This window comes from Cololabis saira, chromosome 9 (assembly GCF_033807715.1).
Source record: "Cololabis saira isolate AMF1-May2022 chromosome 9, fColSai1.1, whole genome shotgun sequence".
Lineage (NCBI taxonomy): Eukaryota > Metazoa > Chordata > Actinopteri > Beloniformes > Belonidae > Cololabis > Cololabis saira.
Window position 1 is genome coordinate 40,722,575 of NC_084595.1, and position 27,717 is coordinate 40,750,291.

At 40.5% G+C, this 27,717-nt stretch overlaps 1 protein-coding gene across 1 annotated transcript; it reads right to left on the reverse strand.

The window, feature by feature from the left end:
- Window positions 1–1,247: 1,247 nt before the first annotated feature.
- Window positions 1,248–20,637, reverse strand: prlrb (prolactin receptor b). Its single transcript, XM_061729579.1, has 9 exons — window positions 20,483–20,637; window positions 16,952–17,075; window positions 14,377–14,509; window positions 11,956–12,125; window positions 9,197–9,360; window positions 7,336–7,477; window positions 4,615–4,711; window positions 3,810–3,879; window positions 1,248–3,716 (listed from the first exon to the last, which is right to left on the reverse strand). The coding sequence occupies exons 2-9, from the start codon at window positions 17,007–17,009 to the stop codon at window positions 2,955–2,957; spliced, it is 1,596 nt and encodes a 531-aa protein (XP_061585563.1). The 5' UTR covers window positions 17,010–17,075; window positions 20,483–20,637; the 3' UTR covers window positions 1,248–2,954.
- Window positions 20,638–27,717: the final 7,080 nt, after the last annotated feature.

Below are 27,717 nucleotides of genomic sequence, written 5' to 3' on the forward strand. Positions count from 1 at the left end.
GGGAAAAAAAAACCTAAACATCTGAGACATTTAACAGTTACATTTCCAAAACAACCACAGAACGCTCCTGAATGTTGGACAAATTGTTGCGTCACCCTGACCCAAGGCAGCAGGAAGGAGACGTGCAGAGCGTGTGCCAACATGTGCTTTGTTATGCTATTAATCTCAATACTGCTTTTAAACCCCCTTTAACCTCTTAATGCCTTCCATTTGAAATAATACACAGAACATCCTTTATTACCTTTTATTATTTTTATTTGAAGTGTTGATTATGCATTCAAATTAAAGGCATCCTCAGTTTTCTAAATATATATACCATTATAAGTGTCATTATGAATGCAGAGCAATCATATTTATTCATTTTTAATTGGATACAATTTTTTTTTTTTAATTATGGGGTGGTGTATAAGTCTCAGAAATGCATGTATTAAATGTAATTAATCAGGCATAATAGGGTTAAAATATAAAAGTTGTACATTCATGTTTAATGTGTGAGTAATAAATATTTATACATTACGGGTTACAGGTGGTAGCTGACAAATGAGACCAGAGATTTACTGTTTTGTTATTGAAACGATTTGTTCAGTTTAAATCTGACCGCAGAGACGCGTCACAACAAGCTTGTTTATCTGTAGCGAGGCGTTCCCCAGGAGGAAATATGCCGTGCTCCCAAACCTTCTTGTGTCGTACGTGTCATTAAATCCATCACAGACGTTATCGAGTTTCTGATTACGAAGAATTTCTGCATCTTTAAACTACGTGTTTAGAAGATGGAAAAGTAGTTATTCAGGGAAAAAGCTTCGGTCCTTTACTGCATCTTTACTTCTGACTGATGCAAAAATAAATAAAAGATAATGAAGACTTCAGGATGTAACTTCAGTTACTCAGGAAAGTGTGGCTTCAAGAAAAGCCGTAAGGAAGAAAGATCCTTTTGGTAAGAAAATGTTATTTGCTATTTCTTTACATTCCTGTTGTAAAAACATTTTTATAAAATATTGTATAATTTCAGTTATTTTTGTATTTCAAATCCTGTAAAATCCAAATATTCACAGGATTTGACTACAAAGTTTGTATATGCAGTCTTTTATTTTTAATTTCTCTTAAATAAAAGCATCAGAAAGGGCAAGATTCATCTTATTGATTAGATTCGACTATTTCATTTAAAACACTACTGATACTCTTCAGTAGTGTGGATATAATAAAAATCTTGTGCACACATCTCAGATCAAGAACAACAGTCTGCAACATCAGTATTTAATAATTTAATCGCCAACAGAGCTGTCGAGGATAAAGACAGTAATGCTGAATTAGAAAAAGATTGTGATTATTTTGTACAGCGTTTCAAAATGACATTTATCCACCGAGGAGCCGCCACTCCACCCTCCACCTCCATGCTGCTGCAGCGGGAGTGTACATGGTGTTTTACACATTTCCATGCAGCCTTTCAGCTGGAAGTTTCATGGATGACCTTTGACCTGATGATAGCCCCGGTGTTGCTGCCAGCACGTCAACAAAGTCCTCACTATTCAACCTTTACATGAATATCTGCCCTCATTTCCCAGCAGTCCCTTCATGCCGCGCAGCGCTGCCATCAGGGAACATAACGGCCACTTCACCCGGGAAACTCCAACGTCAAATTCGATGCCGATTAGGGTCGCCACCCGTCCCTTGAAATACGTAATTGTTCCGTAATTGGGAATTAAAAGTCGCGTTCCGTATTGAACCAATACGGACATATGTTATTCTCTTATTTATTGATTGATGTATTGCAAAACTTCATTTGTAGTAAATTCAACTTAAGGTGAAACAAATATATTATGTCCCACTACATACAAAGTGAGATATTTCAAGCCTTTATTTGTTATAATTTTGGTGATTATGGCTCACAGTTTATGAAAACCCGAAATAAAAAATCTCAAAAAATTTGAATATATTATGAAATCAATAAACAATCATCCAAATTATAACAAAAAAAGGCTTAACATATCTTGCTTTGCGTGTAAAGACTATGTAATATACCGTATTGTCCCGATTATAAGACGACCCCATCTTTTTCAAGACTCAAGTTTGAAGAAAGACTTTTTAAACACCAAATTCAATTTTTATACAGAAAATAATTACAGTACATCTGAAACAAATGATTATAACAATATATTCGAGAGAAAAAGCATGTTATTTTGCCTCATTGAAATCATCATCTTGAAGTTTGCATCATAACTTCTCCTCAGCTGCCGGTTAACCTGCCGAACTTTCACCCACTTTTCTCCAGATTGTCACTACGTTTCTCCACTTTCTGTTATCTCTCCTCTTATTTTCTTCTCTTTTCTTTCTTATACTATTTTTTATTTTTCTTCTTCGTGACAGGGGTCCGCTTTGGCCTGGGGAGTTAAGTTCAGCATTCGCTTTAAAGATATCGGGCGCCATCTAGCGTTGTGAATGGGTATAATGTCTAGACCCCGAATGTAAGACGACCCCCACTTTTACCGTCTTATTTCAATGCAAAAAACACCGTCTTATATTCAGGCCAATACGGTACATGTATTAGTTTCACCTTTTAAGTTGAATTATTGAAATAAACTAACTAACATTTCTATGCATTTTAGAAGTTTGGGGGATGTCCCTTTTTTTGGCCCCTGCGCTGCTGAAATCGGGGTGTCCCTTATTTCTATTTCTGAAAGGTGGCAACCCTAATGCCGATCCTTGGAAGTGGAGGTACTCCACTTCCACCTCATAAATAAAAACTAAAAAGCTTGACAGCTGTTGAAGTGATTGGGTTTCCTCACCAACTGATCACGACGGATAAATAAAAAACCTGAGCAGAAGGGGCGACGCTTCTGGCACCCACCGACGTCTGCATCCAGAGGGACGTCGCTCCCTAGTTACATAAAAAAATATACAATATTGTCTGCTGTGTCATCGACCGCGAGGGATGTTTGAGGTCATGTCTCAACCAATCACGGGACAGGAAAGTTGGGCACAGAGTCTACGTATCCGCTGCAAAGCCGCTCTGTGCTCAGTTGGGCCCCATGAGGCTTCTTGGGCTTGTGGGGAGTCCGCTCTGCGTCGTGGTCGTCCTTCTCCCGGCCGGGGTGTGCAGAGTCCTGGTGCTTCTGCAGGAACACCGTGTCACTGTCCACCTCCTTGACCCTGCTGTAGTCCCCGGCAACGTCCCCCTGTTTCTGCAGGCCCGGCCTCACAGGGGGGTTCTCCTTCTCCAGGACAACGCCGTTCTGGCCGTCCACCTCCTTCACTCTGCTGTAGTCCTGCTGCTTCATGTCCACGTGCTCCTGAATATCCACGTAGCTGGTGTTGGCCAGGGTTTGGAGGCCGTTCCCGGGGCCTGTCCTGCACCGGTTGGGGTTTTCCTTGTCCCCAGAGTTGACGCTCGAACGTCTCTCTGCAGTCGGCTCGGGCGGCTCCACGTTCCCGGAGTTTTCCTCCGACTGGGATCGAGCTCTCGTTGCAAACTGGTCCGTTTCATCCCTGCTGTTCTTTCCTGAAGTCAGCTTCTCACATTTGGTTTCAGAGTGGAAGTGGAAGCTGGCAGGAATGAGGGTGCATTTTTTCTTCTTTCCAGACGTGTCGGGGTCAGGTAGGAGCCAGTCACTGCCGTCCGATACGATCAGATACTCCTCAGCCTGGTCCGTCCACGTTGGCGCGGGAACAAGGGCCTGGTCTCCCATCAGAGCTTTAGTGATGTCCTCCGACCCCCCACTCTGAAACAATCAAAACCGTGCTCACAAAAGGGACAAAGGGGCTCTTTTTTTCTCTTCTAATGTTCTGAAAACACAATAAAGATACGCTCTTACCTTGAGAAGGTGAACATCTACTCCCTTTATCTTTGGACCAGGAACCGGAGGAAGAAGCCACTGCTTCACTCTGAAGAACAGATGTGGGTAGTAACTGGTTACATTTACTCCGTTACATTTACTTGAGTAAGTTTTGGCAAATTTAGTACTTTTAGGAGTAGTTTTGAATCACTATACTTTTTACTTTTACTTGAGTAGATTTGTGAAGGAGAAACTGTTACTCTTACTCCGCTACATTAAGCTACGTTGAGCTGTTACTTTTCTTTTATCCCTTTTATCCACGTACGCGTCAATCTCATGACATCACTGGGTGATTTTTTGGGGAAAAATGTTTTTTTTTGCACGTTTTGTCACATTTACACAGACTCAAACACACACAGAGTTTCTATGAGTTCATGTTGTTCTAGTTCTGCCTGGTTAAAAAAGAAAAGTACAAAGACTTGAAATTTTGTGCTACTTGTGCTTAATTTGTTTTTTTATTCTGTTATTCTGTTATTATTTATTAAAGTACTTGAATTTACTTTAAGATTATTTTAATTTAAGCTATTTTGTATTAATTTTAATTTATTTTATTGATTTAATTTGCCTGAAGATGATTATTTTGTACTTTGTACTTTACTACTCAAGTAATTATTTGGATGACTACTTTTTTCTTCTACTAGTCATATTATTCTGAAGTAACAGTACTTTTGCTTGAGTACAATTTTTGTCTACTTTACCACCTCTACTGAAGAACAACAGGAACATTCATGGATCACATCTTTATTGGAGTTGTAAAGATGAAGTGGTTTTGTCAGATACGTACGTTTTCCTCTTCACGATCAAGATGCAGATTGTCGCCAACAGCGGTATTAAAGAGAGCATGGAGCCCAGAAGCATGAGAGAGGTCTCACTCAGAGGAGCTGAAAGGAAGAAAAACCACTATTAAATGAATGATTATCACTCTCTTTTAACCCTTGTACTGTCTTTGGGTCAAAATGACCTAATTCTCCTGTTCCTTCTTTCCTCCTGCTCTCTCCTTCCTTCTCCCTTCCTCTTTTCTCCCTTCCTTCCTTCTTTACTCCCTTCCTTCTTTCTTTTCTCCCTTCGTACAATTCAATTCAATTCAATTTTATTTATATAGCGTCTAATACAACAGATGTTGTCTCTAGACGCTTTCCAGAGATCCAGAACATGAACATAAACATAAACATAAACCCCCGAGCAGTTATTATATAAACAATGGCAGGTAAAAACTCCCTTAGTGGGAGAAAAGCCTTAAGCCAAACAGTGGCAAGAAAAACTCCCCTTTAGGAGGAAGAAACCTTGAGCAGGACCAGGCTCATAAGGGGGGACCCTCCTGCCGAAGGCCAGACTGGGGGAGTACATTCTTTCCTTGTTTTCTCCTTTCCTTCCTTCCTTCTTTCCTTCCTTCCTTCTTTCCTTCCTTCCTTCTTTTCTCCCTTCCTTCCTTCTTTCCTCCCTCCCTTCCTTCCTTCCTTTCTCCCTTCCTTCCCTCTTTTCTCCATTCATTCCTTCCTTCCTTCCTTCTTTCCTTCCTTCCTTCTTCCCTCCCTTCTTTCCTTCCTTCCTTCTTTTCTTTCTTCCTTCCTTCTTTTCTTCCTTCCTTCCTTCTTTCCTTCCTTCCTTCTTTTCTCCCTTCCTTCCTTCTTTCCTTCCTTCCTTCTTTTCTCCCTTCCTTCCTTCTTTCCTCCCTCCCTTCCTTCCTTCCTTTCTCCCTTCCTTCCCTCTTTTCTCCATTCATTCCTTCCTTCCTTCCTTCTTTCCTTCCTTCCTTCTTCCCTCCCTTCTTTCCTTCCTTCCTTCTTTTCTTTCTTCCTTCCTTCTTTTCTTCCTTCCTTCCTTCTTTTCTCCCTTCCTTCCTTCCTTTCTCCCTTCCTTCCCTCTTTTCTCCATTCATTCCTTCCTTCCTTCCTTCTTTCCTTCCTTCCTTCTTCCCTCCCTTCTTTCCTTCCTTCTTTTCTTTCTTCCTTCCTTCTTTTCTTCCTTCCTTCCTTCTTTTCTCCCTTCCTTCCTTCTTTTCTCCCTTCCTTCCTTCTTTTCTCCATTCCTTCCTTCTTTCCTTCCTTCCTTCCCTCCCTTCCTTCTTCCCTCCCTTCTTTCCTTCCTTCCTTCTTTTCTTTCTTCCTTCCTTCTTTTCTTTCTTCCTTCCTTCTTTCTTTTCTCCCTTCCTTCCTTCCTTCTTTTCTCCCTTCCTTCCTTCATTCTTTCCTCCCTTCCTTCCTTCTTTCCTTTCTTCCTTCCTTCTTTTCTTTCTTCCTTCCTTCTTTCCTCCCTTCCTTCCTTCTTTCCTTTCTTCCTTCCTTCTTTTCTTTCTTCCTTCCTTCTTTTCTTTCTTCCTTCCTTCTTTTCTCCCTTCCTTCCTTCCTTCTTTTCTCCCTTCCTTCCTTCTTTCCTCCCTTCCTTCCTTCTTTCCTCCCTTCCTTCCTTCCTTCCTTCCTTTCTTCCTTCCTTCTTTTCTTTCTTCCTTCCTTCTTTTCTTTCTTCCTTCCTTCTTTCCTCCCTCCCTTCCTTCCTTCCTTTCTCCCTTCCTTCCCCCTTTTCTCCATTCCTTCCTTCCTTCCTTCCTTCCTTCTTTTCTTTCTTCCTTCCTTCTTTCCTCCCTCCCTTCCTTCCTTCCTTTCTACCTTCCTTCCCTCTTTTCTCCATTCCTTCCTTCCTTCCTTCCTTCTTTCCTTCCTTCCTTCTTCCCTCCCTTCTTTCCTTCCTTCCTTCTTTTCTTTCTTCCTTCCTTCTTTTCTTCCTTCCTTCCTTCTTCCCTCCCTTCCTTCTTCCCTTCCTTCTTTCCTCCCTTCCTTCCTTCTTTCCTTTCTTCCTTCCTTCTTTTCTTTCTTCCTTCCTTCTTTTCTCCCTTCCTTCCTTCTTTCCTTCCTTCCTTCTTCCCTCCCTTCTTTCCTCCCTTCCTTCCTTCTTTCCTTTCTTCCTTCCTTCTTTTCTTTCTTCCTTCCTTCTTTTCTTCCTTCCTTCCTTCTTTTCTCCCTTCCTTCCTTCTTTCCTCCCTTCCTTCCTTCTTTCCTCCCTTCCTTCCTTCTTTTCTTTCTTCCTTCCTTATTTTCTTTCTTCCTTCCTTCTTTTCTTTCTTCCTTCCTTCTTTTCCCCCTTCCTTCCTTCTTTCCTCCCTTCCTTCCTTCTTTCCTTTCTTCCTTCCTTCCTTCTTTCCTCCCTTCCTTCCTTCTTTTCTTTCTTCCTTCCTTATTTTCTTTCTTCCTTCCTTCTTTTCTTTCTTCCTTCCTTCTTTTCTCCCTTCCTTCCTTCCTTCTTTTCCCCCTTCCTTCCTTCTTTCCTCCCTTCCTTCCTTCTTTCCTTTCTTCCTTCCTTCCTTCTTTCCTCCCTTCCTTCCTTCTTTCCTTTCTTCCTTCCTTCCTTCTTTCCTCCCTTCCTTCCTTCCTTCCTTCCTTCCTTCCTTCCTTCCTTCCTTCCTTCCTTCCTTCTTTCCTTCTTTCCTCCCTTCCTCCCTTCCTCCCTTCCTCCCTCCTTGACCCGTAGACATCACAGGGGTTAAGGCCTGAGACTGTGTAGGACTCACAGTTTGGGACTTGTACGGTGGTGTTGTTGCTCCACTCGCTCCACTGGCCGTGGTCCACACTGCAGCGCACCTGAACCGTGTACGCCGCCCCGGGAACCATGGAGTACAAGTCTAACGTGGTTTCCTTCACTGGATCAATTTTCTAGAAGAAAAGATGTTATAGAGTTTATAAAAACAGCTGCTCGGTGGTTACGGTGCAATATAAACTCACACAGCAGCTAAAGGCACCAACTTTATTTTTCTGACGTGACGGCTCGTACAGGTTCAAGTCTGTAAGGGTTAACCCTTGTGATGTCTTTGGGTCAAAATGACCCAATTCTTCTATCCTTCTTTCCTCCTGCCATGCTCTCTCCTTCCTTCTTCCTTTACTCCTTTTCTCCTTTACTCCTTTTTCTTCCTACCTCCCTTTCGTCATTCGTTCCTTTATTACCTTATTTGCTTTTCCTTCCTTCTTTCCTTATTTTATCCATTCCTTCCTTCTTCCATCCCTTCTTTCTTTCCTTTTCTCCATTCTTTCTTTCCTTCCTTTCTCCCTTCCTTCCATCTTTTCTCCCTTCCTTACTCCCTTTCCTACTTCCTTCCTTCTTTTCTCCTTTCTTCCTTCCTTACCTCCTTCTTTCCTTCCTTCCTTCCATCTTTTCTCCCTTCCTTACTCCCTTTCCTACTTCCTTCCTTCTTTTCTCCTTTCTTCCTTCCTTCCTTCTTTCCTTCCTTCCATCTTTTCTCCCTTCCTTCATTCCTTCTCTTCTCCCTTCACCCTCCCTTGACCCAAAGACAGCACAAGGGTTAATCATTAATTGTTTTGCGCTGCTCGTATTCAACCCAGAACCATATTGTTCTGTAAATAAGATAAATATATTGACTTTGATTCACCAAACTTTACATGCAGATGCAGTATCCCTGAAACATCCCCGGTAATCATAAAAACCTTCACAGGCCTCTAGGTGGCGTGATGCTAAGGTTTTGGGCTTGGCTGACAACTTGAGAAACCTTTCCCACCACTTTAGAAATTAAAAGTGAAAGTAAAACACACTGGTGGCCATAAAACAGATTTTTATCTAAATTTGGCGCATAGTCCTTTATGAGTTTGGTAGAAGTTAGACGGTGTGTCCTGTATCAGCGTTCTCCAGTAACCAGACCCGTGAGGACGGTCCAGCGATGCCCTGTGGCTGGAAATGTTAATGAAACTTGGTATTAACATTCTTAGAAATGTACAGTACAAAAACAGGCCTTCAGATGTTGGCAGTACCTGCAGCGTCTACTGGCCGACTTTAAAACGCAATGTCAAACGGCCAATCAGAGTTCAGAGGCCAGGATGTGCCGACGTTTGTGAAACCTTACACACTTGTTCTGGCATGTGGAAAAGATTTACAACATCCGAAACCAACCAGACAGGAAGGGACGCTATTCACACCACACTTTAGCTTCTACTCATGTTTTGGAAGTCAGACATGTTTGAACATTTTATTATAAATGTTCTTAAAATCTAATAAAAAGCACAGGACAAGAAACTCCTCAGAGCTGTTTCTTGTAGTTGTTGGAAAATTAGTTGTGAATCATGTCAAACAGTATTTATAGGAAGGTTATCAAGAGAACGTTATTTAAAATTAAACAAAAGTTATGTACTAATGCGAATTTAAAAGCTTTTTCCTAGAGGGCTCTTATTATATTTCCTGATGTACACGTTTAAATTTAAAAAAAACTCTGATTCTTCTGATAACCATTCAATGTCTGATGCTTGCAACTTTATTTTTATGTGATATAAACTTTTTGTGTTATAATTTATATATAATTTATATTTATTTTTTGCTGCAGAACAAGCAGATAAATATATTTGCATATGTAATATTCAAGCACCCACCTTCCACTCCTTGTCTTCCTGTTTGACTCTCAGCTGATATTCCAGCGTGACCCAGCCGGACCTGATGTCAGTTTTGGGGGGCTTCTTCCAGCGGATGTGCAGATATGGGATGTCGTTATTCTGCTTCACCAGCATGGTGACGTTTTGAGGAGGGTGAGGCTTCACTGTGCAAGACATGAAGAACAAGAGCTGGTGTTTTCAGCCGGGCTGTGTGCCTGTGATACCACGTTAAGACACACAGGTACTCGCTAAATACTAAATACTAAATACTAAATACTTACAGCCAGTACTCGAGTTGTAAAAAGAAATCAGGGGGGATGGTGGATTTTATCACATGGGGACAGATCATTTGTGCCGATTACAAATGATATAACATATTACAAATAATAGCAGTGACCAAAACACCTGCAGAAATACTGCAGGACTGCAGTTCCTGCAGGACTGCAGGAACTCAGTGTATGAGAGGAATGCCAAACAACACTGACCTTGTGCATTAAATTACAGCAGTAGTGACGCTACTCACGGCGCAGAGAAAACGACCTGAGAAAAGTCAACAGTGTGTTTGCTAAATGACAACAAACCTGCTATAAATTCAGCGGGATTAGTGAATGTGAGTGGTTTCAAACACAAGTGTGTCAGTTTCTTATAGTAGGCCCTTATCAATGTCATGGGACACTAAATGGGACTCCAGTTTCCAAAATGTTTGCATGGGTAATCAATCAGCTGTGCCATCTGGTTATTTTCTTATAGTCTGATTTCTCTTTTGCTATCATAATAAAAAGCGGGTTTCTTTTTGGCGTGACATGTATCGCTCCCTGCTGGTCACTGGATACGTTTTTGTTTGTTTGTTTGTTTTTAAAACATCTCTTTTCAAACCAAATATAGATACTGTGACTCCAGGGCAGTATACACTGGTCTGTCCGTTATCGTTAGTTTGCAGCGATTATAAAAGCCATTATACTCGACTCTAATGTCACCAGCTTCTGCTCTCGTGGTGAATTGCATTATGGGATACAGTATGTGAGGTAGACTGGTTGGTAGCAAACTATCCAGGTATGTCTAATGGTGCTTTTCCACTAGTAACTACTCAGCCCGACTCGCTTCGTACCGCCTCCACCCGCTTTGTCCCCGTTTGTTTTTCCACACCCAGGGGAGAAGTGGGCAGGTTGGGATGAAGCTGCTGTGACGTACTCGATTGCGCAACCGCTTTTTTTGTGTCGGCGCTGATCAGAAAATCAGCTGGAGCCGCGAGCGGCTGAGAGTAAAACAGAGTGCCTGGTGGATCTGATCGTTCTTTATCGCCCGTCTACATCCCTTTTTTAATTCTCTCCTCATCACCAGGTTTATGAACATCTGCACCTCAGAGTCGGATCACCAAACAGACGTTTGCGCTTTATAATAAAATCGCCCCAAGTCGCTCTCACGCTGACTCCCCGCTTCCTGATTCAAACGTCTGACGGCCCCCCCGACCAATCAGTGGCGTGGAGGGTGATGACGTCAGATATAGTGCCGGCTCAGCCCGGTTAGAACCTCGGCAGAATGGTTACAGAAATAGTATCTGCTTGGCACGGCTCCACCCGCCTCGGCTCGTAGTGGAAAAGCGCAAGACGGGGTCGTGGCGGGTAGAACCGAGCTGAGCAGGTACTAGTGGAAAAGGGCCATTACGTGCCGAGTAGATTTTTTCTGTATCTACTCTGCTGAGGTTCTAAACGGCTGAGTCGGCTGTATCTGACATCATCACACTACAGGCCACCGATTGGTCAGGGGGTTGGATTGGTGTGGAGCTTGCCGTGGTTTTAGGGGAACTGAGCCTGACTCCAGCTTCGTGACTTTGTGGGAGTGGTACACCGTTTCAACACCGGCACTCTTGGCCCTCGAGGAGTTAACCCATAGGGTGCCGGCCCCTCCCCGGGGTTATAAACATGATAATGATTTGCAGCAGCCGGGTTCATGTGCAGAAGCGTGCATGTCTTCTCACGTATGAGGACAGGCAGAGCAGGTCTCACTGGTCAGTGACAACAGATCACTCTATTACAGTTATGCATGTTTGCTTTTTTTAAAAAAGATATCAAGTAGTATAATAATAGGTTTGTATCCCTGGAGCGACGGGGGTGTAACTAAAACAACCCACATACATAATCGCCACTATAGACAAACAAAAGATGTGAAATTTGATCCGCGACCGTACACAACTTTTACATAGAGCTCAAACTTGTTCCCCCTCTTCCTGTCCGGGTTTGTCGTTGGCGCCTCGTGCCTGTAACTCAGTACTTTTCCATCCTTTACTGAGCTCGAGATGGTTCCACGGCCAATAAAACCGAGCAAATCATTAGCTCGATCCATCCAGATAATTATCTGTTGTGTTGCTTTTTACTCCAGAGCCCACAACCGTCCCCCTTGAGGTCACGGGTTTGCTTCATTTTCCAGCTGCCCTGCCGCGGTTAATAACCACCAGAAAACCTCCATATATCCATCACGGCTCCGTGTTGTAAAACAGCCATCTATGCAGTCAAAGCAAAGTTATTACCTGGAGATATTGTACACCGTTTACTGAGCGGCCAAAGTTACAGGAGACATTCTATTAATCATAACCCGGAAACCCCTCTAAAGATCTGTGAATGCACAATCCATCTGGAGTTACCATCTTTACCTTTCCGCAGCTTTCATTGGTCATATCTGCGTTTGTCTTTTATGTGCAAGTTCATGACGTTGGGCTCATTCATCTCCGTTAACGTCTCCCTCCGGCTGTGAAGGCTTACCAATTTTTGCGACGTCAATCTTCAGGGGATCCGAGGTGCTGTTCCCAAGGTCGTTGGAGGCCACAACTGTTAGGGAGTACTCCACCCAGAGAGACGTGTGGTTCTTATCAAAGAAGCAGGAGTTGCTTCCCTCCGATTGGTAGTCTGGACACTCCAGGATTGCATTCAATCTGTGGATGGGGAAAACTTTCATTGACCACCATGCACAATACTCACTGCATTCTGCTAACATGCACACTTGAATAAGTCTGATTTGTGACTTAAAACTTGGCTGTAGATCAGCAGCGCGACTGCAACAGCCTCCCAAATAAGAGACTTTCGTATTTATAGGGGACTTATTATGAAAAACAGAGTAAACGACGGGAGTGTTACGTAACGACGGGAGCGTTATGTAACGACGGGAGCGTTACGTAACGACGGGAGCGTTACGTAACGACGGGAGCGTTACGTAACGACAGGAGCGATTTACATATGTCGGCCTCCCACAACTAACTCCGCCGGCTGGAGCTTCCGACATTTTTTCGTAGCGGTGTATCGAGTCATTCCGGCAGCCAATCAGCACAGAGCCTCATTATCATAGCCCCGCCCACTCAGAATCCTGCATAGATAATGAGGTTAGAAACGGGGAAGATAAAGACATGGCTCAGAGGCTGAATTTCTAATTTATTTAGCAAAAACAACCAAAAGCTTGTTTTTAAGACATTCAAGGCCTGTTTAAAATAGGTATTAGATGCCATAATAGGTCCCCTTTAATGACTAAAAGTGACATAAATAGGCGTTGAAAGACTCCATCGAAGAGTGACATGCACTTGCAAGTCTGCCATGTCTAGGTTTAACGGCTAAAATACTAATTCACCACCCTCCACCTCTGAAGAGAATCGCACAGCGTCGGGTTACAGAAGGTTGTTGCAGAAGAAGCTGTTCATTTCCATTATAGGAGGGTTTTTACTCAGGTTGATGGAATGGAAAAGCTCCTTGAACCATCTTGAACAGCCAGTAGTGACATTGTGCCCTCGGGCCGGGGCGGGTGGACGTCTCACAGGTGACCCAGGAGTTGGAAGTGTGCGAGTGCACTTGCACAGCAACAAAAACCTGCGCTCACGTCACTAAGCACAAAGATCTGGTAGTTTTCCACTCGCTCGTCCTGGAGCGAGGACGCAACTGAACTAGTTCTGTTCACATAAGGTTTACGGACCTCAGAGAGGGCCGTCTAAAACTCCAGCATGCAGTGATTAAGGCCCAATCCCAATACTCCCCCTACTTTCTTTCACTAGCCCTACTTTCTATCACTACCACTAAAAAAGAAGGGACAGATTGTAGGGCACTTGAAATCTTCCCAGGGGCCTGTCCCAATACTCCCCCTACTCCTACTTTCAGCACCACCACTAAAATCAGGAAGCTGAGAGACAAAAGCTGTTTTAATTTCAGCTGTAGCGCTGTTAATATGCCACTTTATTAAGTTTTAATATTTTTTCAGGCGTAAAAGTAACCGTTAAGATCCCCAACCTGGGCTCAGTTTATCCAAATAACGCCTGTTAAGAAATTTGACCCGATGTTTTCGGAGATGAGAAGAGCCGCCGGCTCGGAGCAGCAGCAGCTCACGTACAGACGTGATCGCCCTGCGCCGTCGTCCCGGGGGAGAAACCTGCAGTTGAGAATTACCACTGGCTGAAATAAATCATTTAGGAAGATAAATATTGGTTTAATAGATGAAATCTAACAGTTGTAGCTACGTAAGAAATTTGCCCCGAAAATTTCGAGATTTCTGCATGCCGGCTCCGGAGCTGATTTCTGGTTCCGTGTTAAATCGACGCAGAGCCTACGGCGTAGGGTACGTAACCTACGGCGTACGGTGCGCGTAACCTACACCGTAGGCTCTGCGTCGATTTAACACGGAACCATAAATCAGCCTTTATTCTGGCGAGGTTTGAAAAAGACTTCGCAACAACGGGCAAGCGAGTGATTATATACATTCACTGAGTGAATATTATGAAAGTAAAAAAAAAAAAGTAGAATATTAAAAAAGTAAAAAAAAAATAAAAGTAATCAAAACGCATTTTTATGCAGAAACTAACTCAAAATATTGATTTTATTCACTAAAAAATAAGAAATGTCCGCCATGTTTTTTTTTTGATTCAGTCCGCAAATGACGACGAAAAGCATTCTGGGAAATTTTTCTGTCCCTAGATCAAACTAGTGAACATTGGAAATCCCTCGATCCGTAGGGACAGATTCATAGCCACTACACTACTTTTCTCCACTCCCCCTAGGTGAAAAGAGGAATTGGGACACCACTACCCTCACGGGAACGCGCAACATTTAGGGGTAGTGTTGAAAAGTAGGACTAGGGGGGGGATTGGGACAGGGCCTAAAACCCGGATCCCAACACCCAACAGGAAGTGGTGAAATGAAGCGACTGACCCGTCTCTCTCGTAGTAGAGCCGGTGCACGGTGGGCAGCCCTCCGTCAGAGCCCGGCCGCCACCGGCAGGTGAACGTCTCCTTCTCAGGCGACCGGCACTCGATCCATACGGGTTTCCCTGGCCGAGACGGGCCTGGCAACACAAACAGCCATCACGTACAAAATACTCCAAAAAGCACCAGGAAAATTAAATTTTTGGAGCAGGAAGACTGAAATTAGAAGATCTATCAAAGTACTTGTTCACTCCAACATTCTGTGCTTACAGTCTGACTGGGGTTCATTTAATTGGTGTAAAGAACAATGAATATTTTGCAGTTTGGGCTGCCAGACGTATTTTCTGTCATTTTTATTTTTTATTTATTTGATAATGAATTTATTTGAAAAGAGATACAAAAAAATATTAAATACACAGGTATATGGAAGAGGAAATGGGTTAACGAGGAGTGTGATAAACAAATAAAATAGGGAAAAATGGTATATTATACTTGCTTAAGATATGTTTAGATATTTATGTGGATATTTATGTAGTATATTATATGTTGAGAGGGATAGTTATAATTATGTAATATATGTAATATATTTATTATGTATGTAGCATATATATATTTATGTAGTTTATATAGTGTATATTTATATAGATGTATATAATATTTGTATTTTCTATATATTGATATATTTAATTAAATATTTATATTTTCTATATACTTATATGGATAATTATAATAGGCATGTTTACGTAGTATTAATATAGACTATATTTATAGGGATATTGTGTAGATATAATAACAGCAAAAATGTAAATTCATTAGTTATAAAGGGGTAGGAACTAGGAAAAAGTGTATACTTCTTCCTACTCCTTTTTCGAACGTATGTGCAAATGAAGATGTTATTGTTTATTTTTTATTTTTTATATACATGTTCAAATCTCTGCTTGAGAAAGGTCCTGTGGACCGAAACGTTGCTTTTTTGTTTACCCTATTAAAGTTTTTTGCATTTGACTTTACAGTGTGCGGGAGACCCCCTTTTTTCCTTGATTCATTTATATACATGTTCGAAATAAATTCATTCATTCATTCATTCATTCATTCATTGGAAAATAGTGTGAAAAGTTATATACTGCTTTTTTCCAGTTCCTATAAACACAGAAAGCTGCAGAGTCCCAGAAAGTGCCACAATTGTGATAATTTCAGTGAAAATGTTGCTTCTTAAGAATATTTTCTTTACTTCACAACATACTTCAACGCAGCGTCTCTGCAACAGTCACGTAATATTGACAGGAATGCAAAGCATTCCCTATGGTTCCTGTGAACGGCAGGTCTGTTGGTCCAGTCCCATCGTCATGCACTTCCAGTTAAGGGAAATGTTCTATACTTATTTCAGGTAACTAATTAAATAAAAGGCCAGGACGGTGGATAACCACGTCACGCAGCTACGGTTTCAGTGGCAGTGAGCGGGAAGCTGCTCAACCAGCTCCTCTAGTTTTCTCTGGTGATGTGATGGTAAGAACATTTTGTCCAACAAATGATGGTTGACACGCAACCTGCAGCAGTCCACCACAACACTGCAAAAACTCAAAATCTTACCAGGAATATTTGTCTTATTTCTAGTTAAAATGTCTCATTTTTAGTCCAAGAAATCTCATTACACTGAAAACAAGAGTCATTACCAGAAAAATAACTTATTTGACAATTTTCACCTGTTTCAAGTAAATCTTCACTTGAAATAAGTAGAAAAATCTGCCAGTGGGACAAGATTTATCTTATCATTACAAGCAAAAAAATCTTGTTCCACTGGCAGATTTTTCTACTTATTTTAAGTGAAAATCTACTTGAAACAGGTGAAAATTGTTGTTTTTTCCAGTGATGAGTCTTGTTTTAAGTGTAATGAGATTTTTTTGATGAAAAAATGAGAAATTTTAACTAGAAATAAGATAATAATAATAAGATTAAGATTTTGAGTTTTTGCAGTGAATTCATCACAGCTCCTGTTTTTTTCCACAAGGAGCAGAAAATGCAAAAATCGGTGGGAGATAATACAAAAAAAATACTAAAAATAGATAAAAATAATAAAGGAAGAACCATTGATATTTGATCTTGTGTTTTATCATTTTTAAAATCCAAAAAGGACTTCTGTTTGAGTCTCTCCTTCACTGCTCTTCATGAAACCGTTTTCTTAAAGTGCCAATTTAAGAAACATGTTAACTGCTAAACAAGACAAGGTATTTGTTTGAGTGTCGTAAAAGGTATAAATAAACACATTGATATCAAATGTGATGTTATAAAAATTCATTTTGTTCAATGCAAAGACATAATATGAATTATTTGCAGCCTTAGAATGTGAAGGTTTAAAATTGTCATATAGCAATTAAATTTTATGTTTGAACTCAGTGTTGTCAAACTGTAAAACATGGAAAAGATTTGGCTAATAAATGTAAGATTTAATTTTTTTATACAATATCAACTAAGAAGAATGTGTTCAAAGCCGCACAAATAAAGCAACAACTGCCACCAAGGGCATCTTTTCACCCTTTAAACAGCGCGTTATCAGATGATTGATTATTCCCGTATCCACCTACCGTTAAACTCTGCTGCAGAAAGCATGAAGAGCATCACCAACCCCAAAGCTCTACTCATGCTGGCGATACCCGTCTCCCTCGGAGACAACACCAGTATAAACTCGGCTACGCGTCTTGTTTCCACCTAAAACAAGCGGATATGGAGGGACAACATCAAACAAAACCAGTAACTGTTTGTACATATTATAACCGACATATACAGGCCACCCACAAACCTCACATGCCGGTGGAAAATTATATAAAACAAAACAAAAAATATCCCTGAATACATTTCTGTTGTGACTGACGGGTCGTGGGTTGGGAAGCGGGAGACTGTGAATATGTGAGGGTTAGAAGTTTGCAAACACATCAAATGTGAGGAGCCATGCAGGTTCTCTGCTCTCAGAACTGGATTTACAAGATTTAAAAAATGAGCTGTGAAGAACAACTGCCAACTGTGCTGTTGGTGCTGCGTCAAATGTACACATACATATTCACGGATAAACGCTTCATCAATGCTTCATCAAGGTTTGTACAGATCCCATTTATGACTGTGAAAGGTCATCTAAAGTGCAATAAAAACTCAAATCTGAAAAAATGTGTTGATTCGTTTGAGTCTTTATTTACCAGACAATGTACAGGGAACATGATTTTCAGTGTCTTAACTTATCCGCTTCTTTGCATTTATAAATGACAGACAAATGCACAAACTCTGGGAGAGAGGTAAGGACATTTTTAGAATATTCAATGTTCCCTCCAACGTTACTATGCAAGAGGAAAGCTTCACTGCCGTAGGGAAAACATCTCAAGAGGTTTCTGGATAACAAGCTCGGCCCGCATGGACAGACGAACAGCCGACACACGGTCTGTTGTCACTTTGATTGGGGTAAAAACACGTTGTGTATCCAGAGATTAGAAGGAACATTTAGATTGCTGGCCATGGCCGGCGGGAACGCCAGGGTGTTTATTTGGTAGCGGTATCAGAGCCCAATGAGCCGTCTATGTAGACGGTACCATTGATGCAAAGATGCATGTTGGAACTTTGAGAGACGTGCAAACATCACATGGTGCGGTGGCCGACAAGGGCACTGCAACGGCCAACGGCCAGTTAAAGGAGCATGAGGCTCCTTTTAAGAAATGAGACTCTCTAGCGCCACCCTTCGCCACGACGGCCGTTGGGGGTACTGCAGCCAACAGTGAAGCCGGCACGAGAGAACGGGGAGAACGCACATGCAGCGTCATGTGACGTCACATCCGCAGCCCAGCGCGGGAAATTTGGGCCCGAATTGCAGCACATTTTGCAGCACACAGCCTGTTCAAGGCAACGGAGACATACACTAGAGGGCTCATTCTTTTGGGTTTGGAACGCTTCATCTGACATTATTACTAGAAAACTTAAAACGTATACTAATTTTTTTCATAAATCCTGCCTCAATCCTGCCTCATGCTCCTTTAAGGAAAACGGCTTCAAGTACAGAAACGATTCAAATTCACAAACTCAAAACGAGGTACAAAAAGAGGAACGTGGTGCAAATGAAAAAACGTGCTACAAAAAACAAAGACAAATGCAGCATCATCAAACGCGCTGCAAATAGAGAAAAGATGCAAAGCACAAAACGATATAAAACAAGAAACCATCTTCAAAAGAAAAACGCTTCATAACCGGTTACCAAACCTGCAGGGGGCGCTCTCAGCCGAGACCGAACAGCTGACTGAACCACAGTGTTTACATCCATGGTTTAAACATACAGCGGGAACGGTAATGTGATTTTTATCTGACTATATTTATTTATATACGATGTTTATATCACTGTACAACGCCGTACATTGTATCGTCTGGTGTAAAATATAATAAAGAAACGTTTCATAATGGATGTAAACACGGTGGTTCAGTCAGCTGCGTCCCCTGCAGGTTTGAAACACTTCCGGTTGTAGTGACTGGTTATGAAGCGTTTTTCTTTTGAAGATAGTTTCTTGTTTTATATCGCTTTGTGCTTTGCATCGTTTCTCTATTTGCAGCACGTTTGATGATGCTGCATTTGTGTTTGTTTTTTGCAGCACGTTTTTTCATTTGCATCAATCGTTTCTGTACTTGAAGCCGTTTTCCTTAACTGAGACGCATTAGGCCGTTGCAGTGCGTTTGGCCCTTGTCGGCCACCGTAACATGGTGATACAAATCCTGTTCCTTTGGTCAGACTGCAACAAACAAGAGAGAGAGAAAATGCAACTGCTCAAAAAGGTGGCTGGCTAGTCCTGTCTCCTGACCGTGCATCCAAAATGTTCACAAGAGCTACAGGATTCTGGACGGCTGTTGCTCCACATGTTGAACTCTTAGCTGCTGCTGCCTCGGAGATGATAATTACATGAAATGTGATTGGTGGTTTATGACAAGACGATGGCATGCCAGGTAGAAGACTGTAGCGTCATATTTACATCTACTAGCGTCTACTTGAAAAAGGGTATCAGACAACAAGGACCACAAACTAAATCTTGTATTCATCAAAAATAGACACAAATTAAACTCACAACACTGCAACAGTTGTTACCCTCAGTTAAAAAGAAGAGAGATTAAACCATTCTAAACATCTTTTTCTGCTTTTTTCAGTTGGATTTCAACATTCAAGATACAATAGTTTGTTTGTGAAGACAATCATGTAAATCATGCCTATTTTTCTATGTTTGTCAGATGAATATAGACCCACTAAAGGTTAAAAATGTCCCGAGTTAAGTTCTTTTTGCATTTTCAAAACTTGTCTGGAAGTTGGAAGCTTGTGCTTCCTTATCGCATGCTACTCTTCAGATTAAAAGAATAGTAACCTCTGAAACACTGACATCTGCACTGGGATATCCTACCAGAGTGACAGCTCTTCTGTGCCTATTTTCTTCCAGTCTAAAGCTGTGTTTTTTATGTTTCTACACTCACTGGAAATTTACTGGCTCAGTGGGAACGCTCGAATTCCACTGCAGCGTTTTGGCTGCTGCATCAACCTTGAAACGCCTGATAAGTCACAGGAGTAGGTGTGGGAAACGTTCCTTCATTCACTTACACATTTTCCTTATTAATTTCTGCAACTCTTCTGTATAACAAACACAGTGTGTGTGTTTTGTGCTGCAGCAGCTGCTCTGACAAGTTTTTACAGGACCGCTTGAGCTAAGGACGGATGAGCATTTCTCTTTTCTAGAGTGCACGTTTGAATAAATCGTAATGCTAAATGCTCAGTTTTATTGAATTACATTTAAAAAAAGAATATGTCAGAATTGTTAGCAAGATAATTGATGAATACTGTCATCATGGCAGAGGTGTTTCAATCTTTCCCCATTCCATTGATAATTACTATAAAGCTTTATTAAGCATTATAATATCACAATGCAGATTATATTCAACTTTTCATAGACAAACTAATTTAGCAAAAAAAAAAAAAAAAGCAAAGCAAATCTCTTGCAAGTTATTCATCATATACCTACGCTACGTTTCACTTTTGAATGAACACACAAACAGATATTCCTATAAAGGTCCTGCTCTCCGTAATAAATGATGATAGACTTGCTCACCAGATCAGGAGCCTTGCAGCTCCGGGATCGAGCCTTTCCCTGGTGTTTACACGAGAAACCTGGCCCTCCAGGGTCATGACCTCGCCCCGGCTGTCTGCGCCTGCATGGCAACCCTGGCTGGACGACACAGGTATGATCCCTCCAGATGAGGAAGAAGGCTGACCTGTCACCAGGGGGAGGAGCCTGCTGTCGTTGCGACTTGCCCACCTGAGAGCAGCCAGAGATCAAAAACGGTGCGAGATGCCTCACTTCGGGCTGAGTTCTGACGTCATTTCTTTATTCAGCTGTTTCCCAGCAAGCAGGCTTTGGTGTTGTTCACGTAAGCCTGATTACAGCTGTGAGAAGAGTATGGCTTCTCAGGATTTTTTGGATTTCCCCAGCAAAACGTGTTAGTTGATTACAAATTGAGAGACGTTTACCTGATGAAGTGTAACAGGTGAAATGAGGCTGAACCCTCCCGTGAACGCCTCATGTAGTCAGTTGTGGTCTTTGAATGCATCATGAATTGTGTCAGGCTTATGGGGGTGGAAACTAAACCTGGGTGTGTGTTTTCCGAAAAAAAAAAAACAAACCTGGATAAAAATCACTTAAAGAATGTCGACAAACAGGTCACCAGAAATGCAAATAAACCAGTGAAGAGCAGATGTTACTGGCTGATCATGTATGGTGTTTTAAACACACGTTTAGCACTGTTGACCCTCTGCAATATGCATGTTTAAAGAACAACCTGTTGCAACACACGCAGAGAAATATACACGTTGTACTCTGCTTTACACTCATTTCCTCAGCTGACTTTCAACCATTTGGGGCCCACTTGCTGGTTAAATTGCATAAGTAATAGTTTGATGCCTTTCTTGTGTTGTCTAAACTGAAGCAGCATATGATTTTCATATTCTTCACAATGCACACAACCTACATTTTCTTTATAAATGAAGTGCCTGGAAATCAGTGAACTATGTGCAGAAGTTATACTATACTAGACTTGTTATAATCTTAGAGGTGTCTGCAATTTTACTGCACAAAAAGCTAAAAAAGGTAGGAAAAGGAGATGTGTCTCCATTACTGGAGTTAAATTCTGGAATGATGCCAACATACATTTAAAAACATGTCATTCTCTTTTGGTTTTTAAGAAAATGGTTTGTAAAGCTATTTTTGAAGCTTATAAGTGCAATTGACTATCTGTTAATGTTTCTTTGCTTTTCGGTTGTTTCTTTGATTTTCTGTTGTTTCTCTGCTTTTCTATTCTCTTTTTGGTTTTCTGGAGGTCGGTAGCCAAAAAAAGAAAGTTGATAATGTAGGATAGGCTTTTATAAGCAGTTTGCTTCAGCCTATGCCTTTTCAGTCATTGTTCAACACATGATTATTGGTTTTGTGTGAAATGTTAATGCTGTGCACAATGTTTTTTGGTGTTGTGTTGTTTTTGTTTTGTGTTGTGTTGTCATGACTGAATAAACTTTATTCATTCATTCATTCAAGTGACCATGGCCCTTTTGGGAGTGTAGTAGTAGCTTATAAACCCCATCCTTGTCTCCATTATCTCTTGTCCCAGCTTTTGTAGTCCTACAGCCGCAATGAAGAGAGCCTGGTTCTGTTGAACACTATCGGTGATTCACCTCTCTGGTCTGGATAGGAAAGAAATAGGATAAACTCGTAAGTTATGCAGGTAACTATAGATCTGTGAGTCCCTGGATGACAGGAGGGGACGAAACAGAACCTCAAACTACGTCTTAGCAGGGCTCCATTGTGTTTGTGCTCAAAAACTGTCCTGTGAATATTTATCATTTCAACTGATGATTTGAAAAAATAAAAGTTTAATCCTTTAAATTGGGGCCAGCGTGAATCTTTCTAGCCAACAGTTGTATGGACACAGACTTGGTAGGTTTATTTAAGGATTCAAGGAGTCTTTATTGTCATTCCAGCACGTTAGACATGGAAATAAAGTTTCCCTTGTCCAAGAGCAAAAACCAACAAAAAAAAGTATAAACAGCAATAAAATAAAAATTAAACAAATACTAAAAATATTATAAATAGAAAAATATTAAAAAAGCAGGATGACAGTGAAGTGACAGCAGTGATAATAAAGTGTCAGTTAGGGGGGGTTAGCAGGAGCTCCAGGGGTCCTCCAGTTAACCTCTGCTTACCTGCCCAGTCACACTTTGCTAATTACAGAAAGTCATTACACTTGTGTGTATTACGTGCCAGTGAAACAGAGGTGCCTTGCAGTAAATGAGTAACTGTAAGCGGCACAATGTTTAACGGCACCACAACAAAAACAGGAGCGGTGCAGGTTATGAATCCACATGAGTGGCAGCAGGAATAACCCAGAGTTGGTACATGCACGCTACAATACAGTTCACAATTTAAACACATACACTCACCGGTAAATATTAGGTGCATCATTTTTCCATTTTTGGTATTGAACGTATCAGTACGTTAAATAAAATAAAGGAAGAAGAAGAAAAAAAATCATCTAGAGAGTAAAGATTATTAAGAAAGACAAACAGAACCTCAAACAAACACTGAAAAATACAAAATCATTTTGTATTTGAAGAAAAAGGACCCAAATGCAAGAGACCGGGGAAATCTGGGATGTAAATAGTTATTTTGTTTCATTTTTTTCAAATCTTGCACTATAGTGGTTACATTATGTTAAAAGGGTAGACAAAATAAGCTTTGGCTTCAGTCTACACCTTTTGGTCCTTGCTTGATCTACATGCAAAAACTTTGTATCGACTACTAACTTCTACAACGTGACCAAATAAACATATCAAATCAAAATCAATCAAATCTAAATGGGCTGAAGGTGTTGCCTGCTGGTTTTACTTTTGCTCCATGTGAATTGACTAGTGGGTTTTAGTTATTGCACTTACAGTATATCCGGCTGTAGCTGGGGCAACATGGAGAGCAGCAAAGGAAACACTTGGAGCAACTCCAGGAAAATGATGATGAACTAGCGAGGGAGACCTTGGTGACTACGACTTGCATCCTGCTGAGTCGTAGTCACCAAGTATGAATGACACTCGGCATTGCGAAATGGCTTAAATAACTTAGTGGCACTAGCAAACACTAACGGTATCAGATGACACAAGTGTGGACAATTACAATCGGGGTCAAAAAGAAATTCCCACACCAGGGAGTGCTTTCAAAATAAGAGCCAAAACAACAAAAGTTAACAAAGGTAAGTCAGTGAGTAAGTAAGTAACATTTCTTTATAGAGCACCTTTCACAGACACCAGTCACAAAGTGCTTTAGAATACAAACATTACATCTATATTATGGAAAGAATGCACATACACCAACGCAGAGCCTACGGCGTAGGAGACGCGGCGATGCGCACGGAACCATATTCAGGCTTTAAAGGAGACCTATTATGGCATTTAATGTATATTTTAAACAGGCCTTGAATGTCTTAAAAACAATCTAAAGCTTGTTTTTTCTACATAAAACAGAAATTCAGCTTGTGGGCCATGTCTCTAGTTTTACCGCTTCTAACCTCATTATCTGTGCGGGATTCTGAGTGGGCGGGGCTATGATAATGAGGCACTGTGCTGATTGGCTGACTGAATGACGTGTAGCAGGGGAGGGAACAAAGCCTCTCCGGGCTGAAGAGCCGGCTGCGTACACAAAACGTGTCCCATGCGATGCGATCGAACTTCAGTGACAAAATAAATTCCATTGCTTTATTTTTTTGTATTGGACTGTCCTAACTGGCTGCGAGTTTAACGGTTTCAGTGTGGACAGAGAGCGTCCGATGTCACACAGCTCAACGCGATAGTCGGACGCTCTCATTCAGTTACACGGTGGAAACGGATCTTAAAGCCTGAATTACGGTTCTGCGTTAAATCGACGCGTACCCTACGCCGTAGGTTCTGCGTTGGTGAAACGCGGAACCATAAATCAGCCTTTAGTCACCTGAAGAGGGACCGGGTCACCTCCTCTTTACACTAATTCACACAGGAAGATTTATTGACATTGACAGTTTCCAAATGATCATGTGGGTTCTCAGAGCCACCAACAAGTATCACTTCATCATCACTGAGGTTTAGGTTGTTCAGCTTCATCATCAACACTAGTCCCAGCAGGTGGAGCCTCTTCAGACTCTTTACAACGGAGAACAGCGACACCTGGTGGCCAGCTGACGTAACATAATAAAAAGATAATAAAAGATAATAAAAACGAACATATTTAGGGAGGTATCATGAACAAGAGACACGTACAGAAACAATGAGGTAAACATAAGTACTATTAATAACAATAATAGTAAGGCATTTTAAGGAAAATAGCATCAACATTTCAGAAAGAGATTAAAGTAAAAGATACTTTGATATATCAGCTAATAATTTAAGGGTTATTTGACTTTATTTTTTTATAAAGACAAAAAAACCTTTGAAATCTTTTAAAAAACATTGGAAAGAATCATTTTTGATATATGAGCCGATCAATGGCATCAAGATGCAAAAGCTCCTGCTACAGGTATTCTGACACTGCTTTGCTGATTCAAATTTTAATTTGACTTTAAACCTCAAGATGTGAAAAACATGTTTTTTTTTGTTTTTTTTTTTTACTTTTCAGAATCTAGAAACGGGGAAGTTCGTCTACAGGAAGACACTGAGGGTAGCTTGTCTGCTGTTCATCCAGATTAGGGCGGGAAACATTCGCTCATCAGTCATTTTACCTGATATGTCCATCCCTCCATCCCCCCATCAACCCATCCCTCCAAACCTCCATCCCCCCATCCCTCCAAACCTCCCACCTACAAGTTGTTTTATTGTGTAATAGTTCTTCAATACATTTCATTTTCTTTCATTGATTCTGCATCTTCGCCATTTATTTTTGTTTGTTTGGGCTTAGTTTTTTTTTTTTAATGAATAATGACGTGTCAGATGTCGTGTTGTTTTTCATTCAAGGCTGCATTCACCCTATATGCCTAATTTTGAAGACGACATTTCAAAAGTCCAAACATTTTCCGAGGTATTTAAAAAAAAATCTTAGACATACTTTTGGTAAAGGTGTGCAGTATCCACAGGAATCCAGTACAACCATATCTTTACAGCTCTCCTGGAAGGAGCTGGTTTTGGGCCGTGCGGTCAACAACTCAACTCCAAGCGAGGGCCTAAATCCAATTTGCTTGTCTGACTCAAATCTGGAAGTGGAAAAACATCAGTTCTCCCACTGATCACTGGAGGCTGATCCAAAATGGAGTCCATTGCAAGTGCATGTCACTCTTTGATGGAGTCAACGCCTATTTATGTCACTTTTAATAACTAAAGGGGACCTATTATGGCATCTAATACCTATTTTAAACAGGCCTTGAATGTCTTAAAAACAAGCTTTTAATTCTTTTCTCAGGAAGCGGACCACTGGTTAGTCTCTATGTTGATAGACGTTACTCAAAGTTTTGATGTGCCAAATGCATGATGGTGGCGCTTTGCCAAAGCAAGAGCATAGTTCCTATTAGAAGCACCTCTCTATAAACAGGAATAAGATCAATAAAAACAATTGCTCACTTTATAGTCTTATCAAGTCGTATCAAGATTCTATTTCTTTTTTTATGACTCATTACTATAATAGCTAATAGTATTTTGTTAATGTTTGACATAAATGTGCAATCTTCTTCTAATCATCCAGCAAATTACCTTTAAAGATGTTAAACATATATATATAACTAATAATCTTGTTGAAATACAAATATATTGCAATCATAAATCAGTGGCGTTAATTCAGTCAAAGCTAAGGTACGGCAAGGTTACGAGTCACAGAACTTAACTAGAGTATCAATCAACACGTCCAGCAAATACTCATCACAGAAGGCTATGTAGCTTATCAGTGTGGTCAAGGAAATTGGAACTTTTTCAAATGCAGTCTCGCTCACTGCAAAAACTCAAAATCTTACCAGGAATATGTGACTTATTTCTAGTTAAAATGTCTCATTTTTAGTCAAAAAATCTCATTACACTTAAAACAAGAGTCATCACCAGAAAAATAACTTGTTATTTGACAATTTTCACCTGTTTCAAGTAAATTTTCACTTGAAATAAGTAGAAAAATCTGCCAGTGGGACAAGATTTATCTTCTCATTACAAGCAAAAAAATCTTGTTCCACTGGCAGTTTTTTCTACTTATTTTAAGTGAAAATCTACTTGAAACAGGTGAAAATTGTTGTTTTTGAGTCTTGTCTTAAATGTAATGAGATTTCTTTTGACTAAAAATTAGACATTTTAACTAGTGAAATCGATATGTATTAAGTAATAGAATAATCAATACAAATAGACACAAACTAATTCCATAAATGTATTTAAAAAACAAACATTTACATTTTCCCTTGAAGCCAAGGTGTGGCGGCTGCCATACCTTGCATACCCAATTGACGCCCCTGTCATAAATGTGCATATTTCAAAGTCCTAAAAAATGAATCTCAGTTAATCCATATTACATAAGTTTCCTTGAAAGTAACTATTTATTTTGAATTTAAATTGGTCACACCTCTATCTCCACTGCTGCTGCAGCGAATCAGCTTTGACTGTGCTCAAACACTTTTAACTTTAACCCCTCATCAACCTGCCAAACCCAGCGTAAGTGTCGGCAGCATTTGTTTCTATGTTAAATCGCCTTATTAAATTAAAACCTCCAGCTTGTATGCAGCCAAAACACAGGCTTTAATAACCAGGATATGGGTGACATGACCATTTACATTTTCCTAACACGTACATAAGTTAGAGCCATCATTTCAAAGTAAATCTGTGATGTGTAAATAAACATGGCAGCGATCATAAAAAAGTAAAAGGTGCGTGTTGTCTACGTGTCCTTTCCTTTAACAACAACATGAACCCGAGTGGCACTAAATAATAAGCCGACGTGGAAAATCACCCAAACGTTGATATATTTCTGAAACTACTTGAATCTCTTTTCATCTAATTGTTGAAATAATTTTTTTGAAGTACAGCAGAAGGTAAAAATCTGATAACATGTTTGGTTAATATTATTCATTTTTAAATTATTGTACATTTTGATTACCAACTGAGTTTAATTATACATTTATGGGTCATCAGGTATCATTTGTAATAGTCGTGCAGATATATGTAAGAAATTACGGAAGAGTATTAGGGCCATGCAGGAGAAAAAATATTTGAGAGGGGAAGATTTTTTTTTATTGTGCACTTCGAGAAAAAAGTCGAAATGTCGAGAAAAAAGTCGAAATGTCGAGATTAATGTTGAAATACAGTTTCGAGAAAAAA

Coding starts and splice junctions, on each gene's coding strand:
- prlrb (XM_061729579.1), bottom strand. CDS start 17,009: ATGAGTAGAGCTTTGGGGTTGGTGATGCTCTTCATGCTTTCTGCAGCA. Junction 4,712..7,335: donor CACCGTACAAGTCCCAAACT/GTGAGTCCTACA, acceptor TCTTCCTTTCAG/CTCCTCTGAGTGAGACCTCT. Junction 3,880..4,614: donor TTGATCGTGAAGAGGAAAAC/GTACGTATCTGA, acceptor TCTGTTCTTCAG/AGTGAAGCAGTGGCTTCTTC.